Source organism: Haliaeetus albicilla, chromosome 29 (assembly GCF_947461875.1).
Source record: "Haliaeetus albicilla chromosome 29, bHalAlb1.1, whole genome shotgun sequence".
NCBI classification, from domain to species: Eukaryota; Metazoa; Chordata; class Aves; order Accipitriformes; family Accipitridae; genus Haliaeetus; species Haliaeetus albicilla.
The window spans coordinates 2,438,839-2,451,622 of NC_091511.1; the positions used below are offsets into that span (position 1 = coordinate 2,438,839).

Consider the following 12,784-nt stretch of genomic DNA (forward strand, 5'->3'; position numbering starts at 1 on the left):
GCCTGGACGAGAGAGACGTGGGCTCCTCTTGGGGTGAAAAGGGTTTTGGTTTGGAGTTGCAGGAGTCAGGTGACGAATGCTCTGATCAGGACGAGGGGTCCTGCCCCCGGCTGGGCAGGGGAAAGGGACAAACGGATTCGATGGCCTGGCACATCAGACCCCTGACTTGAAAGTAAGATCCTTCAAGGGAGTGAAGATACTTCAAGGATCCAAAGAGGCACCGGTGGGCCACTGTAGATACGGAGATGTATCCCATGGCCTTGTGCCCAGGTGGCCAAGGCAGCCAAGAGCATCCTGGCTTGTGTCAGAAATGGTGTGGCCAGCAGGACTAGGGAAGTGCTCGTCCCCCTGTACTCGGCACTGGTGAGGCCGCACCTCGAATACTGTGTGCAGTTTTGGGCCCCTCACTACGAGAAAGATCTGAGGTGCTGGATGGTGAGTCCACCACTTCCCTGGGCAGCCTGTTCCAGTGCCTGACAACCCTTTCAGTGAAGAAATTTCTTCTAATATCCAATCTAAACCTTCCCTGGTGCAACTTGAGGCCTTTTCCTCTTGTCCCATCTCACCTTGAACACTCCCACAGATGGGGTGTCCATGACTTTTCTGGGCAACCTGGTCCATCACCTCCCCACCCTCATCATGAAACATTTCTTATGTCCAATCTCAATCTCCCCTCTTCCAGTTTCAAACCACGGTGCTTGTCCTGTCACTACAGGCCTTGGTAAGAAGTCTCTCTCCATCTTTCATCTTTTGAGGGACGCTGCAGAAGTCAAAGCCACCCAGCTGGCCCTAGAGCTTGCTGCCTGAGAAACGTGGCCAGTACTCTGTCTCCCTACTGACTGGTAGAGGGTGGCCAATGGCCTGTGGGGTGGCTACAGCGATGGTCGCAGAGGTAAACCCCTCTGGGCTGCTGCGTTATGGCAGCAGGACCTTGCTGCCTGGGTAGAGCCCCATCACGTCGATGTCCGAGAGCCACGCCCCTGGAGAACGTCAACGCAAGGAGCAAGTGGACCAGTAGAACACTGCGCCAGCCTCAAGCGAGTGAAGCCTCTGTGATCTAAGGGACAGTTGGCTGTGCTGTCATGAGGGGGAGGCCAGCAGATTAATTATCTCACACCGAGGCCAGCGCCACACACTTCCCATAGTGACAGTGACAACTGGAGGGCAAGTGCGTGGCTTTGGTACCCAAGACCCTGCAGCCGGGCCAGGCAGCTCCCCCACCCCCACGCCCCAGCCAGCTCCTCTCTGGAGCAAATCTGCTTTATTTCGTACTAATTTCTGTCCTTCCAGCAGCAGTCCCCTCCTCCTGCCCTGCCGCTGGGGCAGGAGCCGGCCGCCACTCCTCTCCGTCCACCCCTGGGGTCTCTGGCCTCCCCGCGCCGGGGCCACGCTGCAGCAGGTGGCTGTAAGGCCCACAGCGGCTCCACAGTTCGGCGGGTGTCCCCATCTCAACCACAGCACCGCGTTCCAGCACCACGATGCGGTCGGCCGCCTCCAGCATCCGTCGGCAGTGGGTGATGAGCAGCACCGTCCGGGCCCACCCGCTCCGCACCCACTGCTGCGGCTGCGGAGGATGCCGGCGCCCATCAGCACCCATGGTGGAGCCAGGACCCCCCCACCCCGGCACCTCCCGCCACTCACCGCCACCTCGCCCTCCCCATCCAAGGCGCTGGTGGCTTCGTCAAGGATGAGGACGGTGGGTCGCCGCACCAGGGCCCGGGCGATGGCGATGCGCTGCTTCTCCCCCACCGAGAGCTGCCCCCCTTTATCCCCCACGTCTGCAAGACAAAAGGCCAGCAGGTGAGCAGGACAAGGGTGCCTGGGGGTCCCCCCGCCAGCTCCCCAAGCACTCACCGGTGTCAAAACCCCGGTCCAGCGCCAAGATGAATCCCAGGGCACCGGCGGCGGCAGCGGCCGCCCTCACATCCTCCTCCCCACAGCTCTCCAGCCCGAAGGTGATATTTTCCCGGATGGTGCCAGAGAAAAGCACAGGATCCTGCCCCACCAACACCACCTGCCTCCAGACGCAGGCTGAGACTAGGCACAGCTCAGTGCAGTTTTGCTGCCTGCCTGCCCGCCTGCTGCTGCCCTCACCTGGCGGTGGAGGTACCGGTACTCGTAGTCCCGTAGCAGCACCCCATCCAGCAGCACATCCCCGGTCCCAGGCTCATAAAATCGCTCTAGCAGCCCCGCGCAGGTGCTTTTCCCGCTGCCATTGAGTCCTGCCAACGCCGTCACCTCGCCGGGGTGCAGCTTGAAGGAGACATCCTGGGGGGCAAAGGTGGGGGAAATGCACTGGCAGTGGTGGGTGCTCAGTGACACCCCCCATCCCCTTCTTGGGGACCCCTAAGACCCCTGATTCTACCTGCAGGACAAGGTGCTCAGGGCGTGCAGGGTAGGCGAAGGAGACGTGCTGGAAGGCGACGTGGCCCTGCAGCGTGGTGGGCGCCCACGTGCCCCCAGTGTCCCCGGTGGGCTCCCGGTCCAGGTACTCCAGGATCTTGCGACTGGCTGCCGCTTTGCTCAGCAAGTCACCGTGGCCGAACACCAGCGCCTGCATGGGGCAGAGGCGCTGGCACTGGGGACGAGGACAGATGGACACGGGGTGTGTGCGGGGGGGGACACGCATCATGTGGTCTCACCTGCACGTGGTGGCTGACTTTAGCCTGGTAGAGGAGGAAGGTGACGAGGCTGCCGGTGGTGATGGTCCCCTCACGGAGCTGCCGGTGCCCGTGGCAGAGCACCAGCACCTGCATGGCCAGCTGTAGCGCCTGCAGGGATGAGGGTCAGTGGGTGGGGTGGGCGAACAGGGATGCCCGAATGCCAGGGTCCCTCCTGCGCCTGCCTCACCCGCTGGATGAGGGTGAAGAGCGCCCGCTCCACGTCAATCCTGTCCTTCAGCCCCAGCATCTCGGCCACTGCCCGGCTGTGGCGGTGCTCCTCCTCCTCCTCCCCGGCGAATGTCCGCACTGTCTCAATGGAGGAGACAGCCTCCTGCACCACCGTCGCCATGTTGGCCGTGGCATCCAGCATGGCTCGCTGTAGCACCTGGGCAGGGGCAACCAGATTCAGCACCCATAGGGTGGCGATGGGACATCCCCACCGGCCTGGACCTGTCCATCCCTTCCCTACCAGCCCCAAACCTCTGTCCCCCCCACCCCAGGGTCCCCACCCCGCTGTCCCCATCCCTGCCAACCCCATCCTGTCCCCGTTGATCCCCTCCCTGCCATCCCCACCAGCAAGTCCCCATCCCACCATCCCATCCCCACTGCCCCCATCCCATCCCCACTGTCCCATCCTGTGTCTCCATCCCACCCCATCATCCTCATCCTGTCCCCACTGTCCCCATTCCAGTCCCCCCATCCTGCTGTACCCATCCCGCCATCCCATCCTGCCTCCCTGTCCTCATCCCACCATCCTGTCCCCACCACTCCCATTATCCCATCCCCACCATCCCATCCTGTCATCACCATTCCCATCATCCCATTTCTCTGCTCCCCACCCCCTCCTCACCGTCCCCATCCCACCTCCTCGTCCTCATCCCACCATCCCATCCCCACCATCCCATCCTGTCCTGTCCCCACCCCATCACCACCATCCCATCCGCATCCCAGCCTGTTGCCACCATCCCATCCCATCCATCCCCCTGGTCTCCATCTTGTCCCCTCCATCCCATCCTGTCCCCACCGTCACCTGGTACCGGGCATCGTAGACCTTGCGTGCTGTGATGATGAGGGGCGCCTCCAGCAGCGCCAGCAGCGCCAGGCGGGGTGACAGCCCCACCATGAAGCCACCCAACCCCAACGCCATCCCCAAGCTCCGCAATGCCACATTGGTGCTCCTCGGCACCACATCACACAGCAAGGGCACGTCGTTGGCCAACCGGGTGGACAGCTCGGCTGAGGGGACGGTGAGGGGTCAGTGGTGGGGTTGAGGGCCCTGGGGGCGGGGGAGGGATGAGGGAGACCCCCCTCTACCTGCTGGTGTCCCCTGGAAGAAGGCCAGATCCTGGCGCAGCAGGCGGGAGAAGAGCTGGCAGCAGGTGCCCAGTTTGAGCCGGGCTTGCGCCAAGGTGAAGAGACCCCCACGGCAGCCGGCAAACAGCGAGCTGGGAGCGGGGTGGAGGGGAGTGGATGGGACACAAAGACCCCTGTCAGCCCGGCTGCAGGGGACAGACGGACAGACAAGGGGGACACAGGGATCCCCACCTGCCCAAATCGGCGGCGAGGACCAGGCCGATGGTGAAGACGGTGGGTCCATCCCCATGCTGGATGGCATCCAGGGCTTTGCCGGTGCAGTACGGCCCCGCGGTCTCACCTGGACGGGCACCGGTAGGGGTGGGTGTTGAGCGTGGGGGGGTGGCGGCACCACCGGGATCCCCCTCCACCCCACGTCCGCCATCACTCACCCAGCACAGCCAACACCAGGAAGAAAAAGGCACCGCCAAGGACGGGCCACTCGGCCAAGGCCAGCACCAGCAACTGCCACACGGGCACCGGTGACTCGGTACCAACACCCCTGCCGGGCGACGGCACAGCCCAAACCAGCAGCACCGCAGCGGTCGCGCCGTGGGTCAAGGCCAACCAAACTGGCGCGGCCGTGGCCAGCAGCACCGGTGCGGCACTGTACGGCACCAAGAGGCTCCGGAGGGTGAGGAAGGCGGCGGGGGTGAGGCTGAGCACGACGGCGGCTCCTCGGGGACCCCCCGGCGCCAGCAGCCACCCAGCCACAGTTAATGCCGGCAGCCGCAGCCCGGCTTCCAGCCACGTGGCTGCCAGACCCAAATGGGCCAGCGCCGGGGCCAGCTGGGCCAGGGCTGCCAGCACCACCAGGTCAACCAGGAGCAGGAGGCAGGCCAGGCGGATGGCGGGGAGCAGAGCCATGGCTGGGGGTGCTTACCAGTAAAGACCAGTGCTCCCAGTGCAGCTCCCTTGGATGGTGCTCAGCACCCTAGGGAATTCACCAGTCAACACCAGTGCTCCCAGTCCAGCCCCCCAGTCCCACCCTGGATCCCCAAGACCCTGCCCAGCATCCTAGGGTGCTCACCAGCCAACACCAGTGCTCCCAGTCCAGGCCCCCCAGTCCCACCCTGGATCCCCAAGACCCTGCCCAGCATCCTAGGGTGCTCACCAGCCAACACCAGTGCTCCCAGTCCAGGCCCCCAGAACCACCCTGGATCCCCAAGACCCTGCCCAGCACTCTGGGGTGCTCACCAGCCAACACCAGTGCTCCCAGTCCAGCCCCCCCAGTCCCACCCTGGATCCCCAAGACCCTGACCAGCACCCTGAGGTGCTCACCAGTCAAGACCAGTGCTCCCAGTCCAGCCCCCTCAGCTCCCCCGGACCCCACCCGGCACCCTGGGGCTCACCCAGTGCTCCCAGTCCAGACCCCCAGTAGCTCCCAGCAGCGTACCGCCGCTCTGCCTTTAGGTTTCACTTTCGTGGCCCCGCCCCTCCCGCCCTCTTCCACGCCCCCGACCACGCCCCCTGCCTCGCCCTTCGTCAAACTGTTTCAGCTCGATCAGCCCGGCAACTGATGACGCCACGTACTCGGCCAATCAGCGCTGCCCGCCTGGCTTTTGCCCCTCCCTGCCCCCTCCCCATCCCCCAGGGACCCCCACGGGCAGGGACATGGGGGAGGGGGACACCCCCCCCCCCGCCGGTGCCCGGTGCCCCCCCGGCGATTCCCCGTGCCCCCCCCCCGCCCCCCGGTGTCCGGAGCCCCCTCCCGGTGCCCCCCTCCCTTCCCAGTGCCCCCCCCGGCGGTTCCCGGTGTGTCCCCCGGTGCCTTGAGCAGCCGCCGCCGGTCCCGCCCCCGCTCGGGTTTCGCTTTCCGAGAAACGGCGGCGGCTGCCGGGAGGGACCGGGACCGGGACCGGGATCGGGACCGAGACAGAGATCGGGACTGAGACCGGGACCGGGACCGGGACCAGGACGGGGATCGGGACCAGGACCGGGACTGAGACCGGGACCGGGACCGGGACCAGGACCGGGACCAGGACGGGGATCGGGACCAGGACCGGGACTGAGACCGGGACCGGGACCGGGACCAGGACCGGGACCAGGACGGGGATCGGGACCAGGACCGGGACTGAGACCGGGACCGGGACCGGGACCAGGACCGGGACCAGGACGGGGATCGGGACCAGGACCGGGACTGAGACCGGGACCGGGACCGGGACCAGGACCGGGACCAGGACGGGGATCGGGACCAGGACCGGGACTGAGACCGGGACCGGGACCGGGACCAGGACCGGGACCAGGACGGGGATCGGGACCAGGACCGGGACTGAGACCGGGACCGGGACCGGGACCAGGACCGGGACCAGGACGGGGATCGGGACCAGGACCGGGACTGAGACCGGGACCGGGACCGGGACCAGGACCGGGACCAGGACGGGGATCGGGACCAGGACCGGGACTGAGACCGGGACCGGGACCGGGACACAGACCGAGACCGGGACCGGGACCGGGACAGAGACCGGGATCGGGATCGGGACCGAGACAGAGATCGGGACTGAGACCGGGACCGGGACCAGGACCGGGACGGGGACCGGGACCGGGACAGAGACGGAGACCGGGAGCGGGAAAGAGACCGGGACCGGGACCGGGAAAGAGACCAGGACTGGGACCAGGGAGAAGAGACCCGGGAGCAGAACCGGAGCAGGGACACCGGCACCAGGAGTGCACCAGGACTGGAGCGGGGCGCACCAGGAGCAGAACCGGGGGCACACCAGGTGACACCAGGACCGAACCAGAGCGGAACCGGGACCGGACCGGAGCAGAACCGGAGCAGACCGGGGACACACTGGGTGACACCAAGACCAGACCGGAGCAGAACCGGAGCAGACCAGAGGCACACCAGATTACACTGGGACTGAACCGGAGCAGAACCGGAGCAGAACCGGAGCAGACTGGGTGACACCGGGACCGAACCGGAGCAGCGATGGGGGTGACCCCAACCCAGCAGCTCCTGACCCTGCTGAGCCCCGAGCGCCGGCGCTGCGCGGTGGTGGCAGCGCTGATGACGGCCTCGGTCCTCGGTACCGGAGGGTGGGCAGCACCCGGTTTGGGGGGGCAGCACCCAGTTTGGGGGGCAGCACCCAGTGGGGGGGGATGCTGTGAGCTATGGCGGGGGGGAGCAGCACCCAGCTTTGAGGGGGGCAGCAACGAGCTTGGGGGGGGGGGGGTCCAGCACCCAGTGGGGGATGCTCTGAGCTTTGGGGGGGGCAGCACCCAGTTTGGGGGGGCAGCACCCAGTGGGATGGGGGAGGGCAGGTGGGTGCATCCCCAGCCCCTTGAGGTCACACTGTGGGGTCCCCATCACCCTGGGGGGTGGGTGACGGTGACACAGACCTGGGGGGGGGCCCGTCACCTTAACGCCGTGTCCACCCCTCCTCCACCCTGGCAGGGGAGGTGGCCGTCCCTTACTTCATGGGGCACGTCACCGACTGGGTGGCCAGCGAGGACGAGGTGGCGGCCGCCTGGTCCATGGCCGTGCTGGGGCTCAGCAGGTAGGACGGTGACACCGGGAATGTCACACGGGGTGATGGGTGACAGACATGTCACCACGCTAAGCCACTCTGGTGCTACCACCACAGCGCTGTCACCGAATTCGCCTGCGACGTCACGTACACAGGGACATTGAGCCGGGTGTTGGGACGTCTCCAGCGGCGTGTCTTCGCCGCCGTCCTACGATGGGATGTCACCTCCCTGCAGGCGATGGGGACTGGGGCAGTGACGGCGAGGGTGACAGGGGACGTGGAGGCCACCCACTCGGCGGTAGCTGAGGTGCTCAACATCTTGCTGTGGTACCTGGCACGGGGCGTTTGTCTCCTGGTCACCATGGCATGGTTGTCACCCCGCCTGGCCTTTGTCACCCTCCTGTCACTGCCCGTCCTCCTACTGCTGCCCCGGGGCATCAGCAAGATCCAGCAGGTACCGGGGGGAGGACACATAATATGGGTCCCTTGTCCACTCCATGTGTTTACTGTCCCCTTTGTGCACCCACTGTCACCTCCATGTGCCTGCTGTCCCCTCCACCTGCCCACCACCCTCTCCCTGTTCCCCCGTCCCCTCGCTGTGCCCCTTGTCACCTCCCCATGCCCACTGTCCCCTCCATGTGCCCCCGTCCCCTCGCTGCACCCCTTGTCCCCTCCGTGTGCCCACTCTCCCCTCCCCGTCCTCGCTCTCCGCTCCCCGCTCCCCCTGTCCCCTCTCCTTTGCGCCCGCTGGCCCTGAGGTGACATCGCTGTCCCCAGGGGTTGTCACGGCAGGTGCAGGAGGGGCTGGCGGGCGCCACCAAGGTGGCAGTGGAGACTTTCCAGGCCATGGCCACCGTCCGCAGCTTCGCTCATGAGGCCGGGGCGGCCGAGCAGTACCACCAGCGCCTGCGTCATGTCTATCGGCTGGAGAGGAAGGGGGCGGCCATCTACGCGGCCACCATCTGGGCCAGCGGGGTATGGGGACACGGGACACGGTGGCACAGGGGCTGGGGGAATTGATGGTGTGGGAGCAGTGGGGCATGGGGATGTGGTGGCATGGGGAAGGGGGACATAATGGCCCAGGGCTGGGGGACATGGGGACACAGTGGCATGGGGCTGGAGGACATGGGGATGGGGTGGCATGGGGCTGGGGGATGTGGGGGATGGGGTGGCACAGGGGCTGGGGCAGTTGATGCCATGGGGGTGGTGGGACGTGGGGATGGGGGACATAGGGATGGGGTGGCATGGGCATGGGGTGGCTTGGGGACAGGGGACATGGGGATGTAGTGGCATGGGGATAGGAGACGTGATGGCATGGGGGTGATGGGACATGGGAACGTGGTGGCATGGGGCTGGGGGACATGGGGATGGGGTGGCATGGGGCTGGGAGACGTAATTGCACAGGGATGGAGGACAAGGGGACATGGTGGCACGGGGACAGGGGACGTGGATGCAGTGGTATGTGGCCAAGGGACATGATGGTGTGATGGTTAGGGGACATGGGGACATGGTGGCACGGGGTTAGGGGACATGATGTGGGGACATCAGGACATGGGGCATAACAGCGCAGGGGCTCTGGGGCACAGGATCCTGGTGACATGACATATCTGGGACATGGAGGGAACGTGACGGCACAGGGGAGGTGACAGAGCAAGGCTGGGACCTCGGTGTCCCTGCAGAGAGGTGGCTGCGGTGAGGAGGGTGATGGGGACACCCCCCGGCAGTGTCCCCCAGTGGTGACCTCCCTGCCATGTCCCCAGTTCTCGGCGCTGGCCCTGAAGTTGGGGCTCCTCTGCTACGGGGCACAGCTGGTGGCCACAGGGACCATCACCACCGGGGACCTTGTCACCTTCCTCATCTACCAGATGCAGTTCACTGAGGCCTTGGAGGTAAGCCCATGGGGACACCGAGTCCCCAACGTCCTCCCCACTGTGTCCCCAAGCCCATTCCCCATGTCCCTGCACCCTCCCCACTGTGTCCTGTGCCAGTCCCAGTGTGTCCCCATGGCCACCCATGTCCCCATGCCCTCCCCACCACGTCCTTGTGTCCTCTGCTGTGTCCTCGTATCCTCTCTGCCACATCCCCATGCTGGTCCCACCATGTCCCTGTGCCCTCCCATGTCCCCCCACCAAGTCCCTGTGTCCTCCCCATCCCCACACCCTCCCAGCGGTGTCCCCATGCTTGTTCCCCATGTCCCCATGCTGTCCCAGCCATGTCCCCTCTGTGTCCTCAGGTCCTCCTCAGACACTACCCCAACCTGACCAAGGCTGTGGGCTCCTCAGAGAAGATCTTTGAGTTCCTGGACCAGGAGGAGCATTTGGCACCCACGGAGAAGCCGGAACACAATATCGTGCAGGGCCACCTCCAGCTTGAGGATGTCTGGTTCTCCTACCCCGAGCACCAAGAGCCCATCCTCAAGGTAGGCATGGGGACAGAGCGGGGGACACGGGGACTCGATGGGGGAACGTGGGGGGGAGGGCATGGGGACAAGGCGGGGAGGGCATAGGGACATGGCATGGGGACACAGGAACACGATGGGGAGGGCATGGGAACATGGAGAAGGTGGGGAGGGTGTGGGGACATGGCAGGGACGTGGCAGGTAGACACAGTGGGGAGGGCATGGGACTGTGGTGGGGAGAGTGTGGGGACAGAGTGGGGAGGGCATTGGGACAGGGCATGGGGACCGAGAGGTGGTGGGGAGGGAGTGGGGACATGGCGGGGGGACACAGTGACACAGTGGGGAGGGCATGGGGAGGTGGATGAGGAGGGGAGGGTGTGGGGACACAGCAGGGGGACATGGGGAGGGCATGGGGACATGGCTTGTGGACCCAGAGGTGGTGGGGAGGGCATAGGGAGGGCTGGGGACACTGGGGGAGGGGGCACGGGGGTGTCACCTCTGTCCGTTCCCCCAGGGCGTGTCCCTGGAGCTGCGGCCCGGGGAGGTGCTGGCGGTGGTGGCCCCCCCGGGGGCAGGGAAGAGCACCCTGGTGTCCCTGGTCCTGTGCCTGCGCCCGCCGGGGGCCGGGCGGGTGCTGCTGGACGGTCACCCCCTCCCTGCCTGCCAGCACCCCTACCAGCGCTGCCAGGTGCCACCACCGCCCTGCGACACGATGTCCCCAGCGGGTGCCACTGCCACCCCCTGTGTCCCCAGCTATCGCCAATGGGTCCTGCCCAACCACCCCCCCGTCCCACCAGCTGTCCCCAGTGGGTCCCCACCGCCACCCCATGTCACCAGCTGTCCCCAATGGGTGGCCCACTGCCAGCCCCCCATGTCACCAGCTGTGCCCACCCTGGCCCCGCCACCACCCCGTGTCACCAGACATCCTTCCCGTGTCCACGCCACGTCCCCACCATCTCCCAACCACTTCTCCCACCACGTCCCTCGCCATGTCCCCAGCCATTCCCACCATGTCCCCAACGCATCTCTGCTGTGTCCCCAGATGTCCCTGCCACATCCCCAGCTGTCCCCGACGTGTCCCCAGTGCATCCCCAGCCATCCCTGCCATGTCCCCAGCAGTGTTCCTGGCCATCCCCACGATGTCCCTGCCATGTCACCGCTGCATCCCTCCTGCGTCCTCGTCTGACCCCTCCATGTCCCTGCCACGTCCCCTGCCATGTCCCCACTGTGTCCCCAGCCATCCCCACCATGTCCTTGCAATGTGCCCTCCCACATCCCTCCCCAGCTTTCTGTGCCATGTCCCCACCGCATCCCCAGCCGTCCCCTCTGCCGCAGGTGGCCGTCGTCCCCCAGCAGCCGGTGCTCTTCTCCCGCTCGCTCCACGCCAACATCGCCTACGGACCGGGGAGCTGGAGCCGGGCAGAGGTGACGGTGGCAGCCCGCCGGGCGGGTGCCCACACCTTCATCACCCGCCTGCCCCTGGGCTATGACACAGGTAGGAGGTGTGTCCCCCTTCTCCGTCGCCACCCCCGTGTCCCCGTGTCCCCATCCTGAGCCCCGTCTCGCGCAGAGGTGGGAGAGCTGGGGGGGCAGCTTTCCGGGGGACAGCGGCAGGCGGTGGCCATCGCTCGTGCCCTGGTGAGGGACCCCGTTGTCCTCGTCCTCGATGAGCCCACCAGCGCCCTGGACAGCGAGAGCCGGCTGCAGGTAGGAGGTGACAGCCATGTCCCCTCAGTCCCCCTGTCCGGCAGCACCCTGGTTGCTGCGAGTCCCCCTGGGTCCCCTCCTTCCGTCAGCCCCTGGGTCCCTGGTCCCGGTGTTCCCCGGGTCCCTGGTCCCGGTGTTCCCCAGGTCCCTGGCATGTGGGTTCCCTTGGCTGCCAGTCCTGGTGTGCCCTTGGGCCCTGGTGCCCATGTCCCCTGGGTCTCTCTCCCAGCAGCCCCCTGGTCCTGGGGGGGTCCCCGCTCCCCATGTCCCCTATGTCCCCACACCCGGGGGGTCCCCACTGACGATGCCACCCGCCGCAGGTGGAGCAGGAGATCTTCGGAGCCGCAGGGGCCGGGCGCGCGGTGCTGCTGGTGACAGGGCAGGTGGCCCTGGCCATGCGGGCGCAGCGGGTGGCCGTGCTGGAGGGGGGGCGACTGCACGAGCTGCAGTCCCCCAAGGAGCTCCTGCGCCCCGGCAGCCGCTACTGGTGCCTGCTGCAGGGCGGGGGGCAAGGGGGGACAGCAGGGGACGGGGACACGGGGAAGGAGGGGGACGGACGGCAGGAGCTGGGGATGGGGACACCAAGGGGTGGGGACAGTGGGAGCCAGGACAGGGATACTGGGGACAGGGAGGGGGACAGTGGGAGCCAGGACGGGGACGCTAAGAGATGGGATGGGGACACCAAGAGCAGGGATGGGGACACCACAAACCAGGATAGGGACAGTGAGAACAGGGATGGGGACGCCAAAAGCTGTGACAAGCGACCATGACAGCTGTAACGGGGAGCACGGGTGCCAGGCTGGGCACACTACTATATCCCTGCTGTGTGACGGTCACTGGGGTGCCACCGGGTGCCAGCATGGCTGATGACCAGCAGAGGTGGCCGGAGGACACAGAGGTTGAAATAAATCCTTCTGTTTGTACCCAGAATGTGTTGGGCGACCCTGGAGCTGTGGAAGGGGGGTGGGGGGTGGAAAGGGCTGCAGGCATGGGGGGTGCAGGGATAGGGGCAGCAATTGGGTGGCCAGGGTGGGGGGAGGGAGGCTGTGGCCCTGTTGGGACAGAAATCTGTGTGAAATAAAGCAGATTTTCTCCAGAGAGGAGCCAGATGGGGTGGGGGAGTCGCCCGGCCTGGCTGCGGGGTCTTGGGTACCAAAGCCATGCGCTCACCCTCCGGTGTCACTGTCACCGTGGGA

General features: G+C 66.4%; 2 protein-coding genes across 5 annotated transcripts; one reads left to right on the forward strand and one right to left on the reverse strand.

Annotated features, from left to right (window-relative positions):
- Positions 1 to 1,244: 1,244 nt before the first annotated feature.
- Positions 1,245 to 5,453, reverse strand: TAP2 (transporter 2, ATP binding cassette subfamily B member). 4 transcript variants are annotated; one of them, XM_069773931.1, is made up of 12 exons: positions 5,369 to 5,453; positions 4,409 to 4,950; positions 4,209 to 4,317; positions 3,978 to 4,108; positions 3,694 to 3,899; positions 2,851 to 3,048; positions 2,643 to 2,771; positions 2,366 to 2,554; positions 2,095 to 2,268; positions 1,855 to 2,014; positions 1,642 to 1,778; positions 1,245 to 1,564 (listed from the first exon to the last, which is right to left on the reverse strand). In XM_069773931.1, exons 2-12 carry the CDS (start codon positions 4,881 to 4,883, stop codon positions 1,262 to 1,264), a joined length of 2,211 nt encoding a protein of 736 aa, XP_069630032.1. In that variant the 5' UTR covers positions 4,884 to 4,950; positions 5,369 to 5,453; the 3' UTR covers positions 1,245 to 1,261. The 4 variants fall into 4 exon arrangements, with proteins under 4 accessions (XP_069630032.1, XP_069630035.1, XP_069630033.1 ...); XM_069773934.1 differs by having other exon boundaries at positions 4,409 to 4,941; positions 5,389 to 5,405; XM_069773932.1 differs by lacking the exon at positions 5,369 to 5,453 and adding an exon at positions 5,298 to 5,352.
- A 1,224-nt stretch (positions 5,454 to 6,677) lies between these two features.
- On the forward strand, positions 6,678 to 12,511 carry TAP1 (transporter 1, ATP binding cassette subfamily B member). Its single transcript, XM_069773811.1, has 11 exons — positions 6,678 to 6,807; positions 6,925 to 7,042; positions 7,411 to 7,513; positions 7,601 to 7,937; positions 8,261 to 8,458; positions 9,244 to 9,372; positions 9,717 to 9,902; positions 10,396 to 10,569; positions 11,217 to 11,376; positions 11,452 to 11,588; positions 11,909 to 12,511. Exons 2-11 carry the CDS (start codon positions 6,946 to 6,948, stop codon positions 12,356 to 12,358), a joined length of 1,971 nt encoding a protein of 656 aa, XP_069629912.1. The 5' UTR covers positions 6,678 to 6,807; positions 6,925 to 6,945; the 3' UTR covers positions 12,359 to 12,511.
- Positions 12,512 to 12,784: the final 273 nt, after the last annotated feature.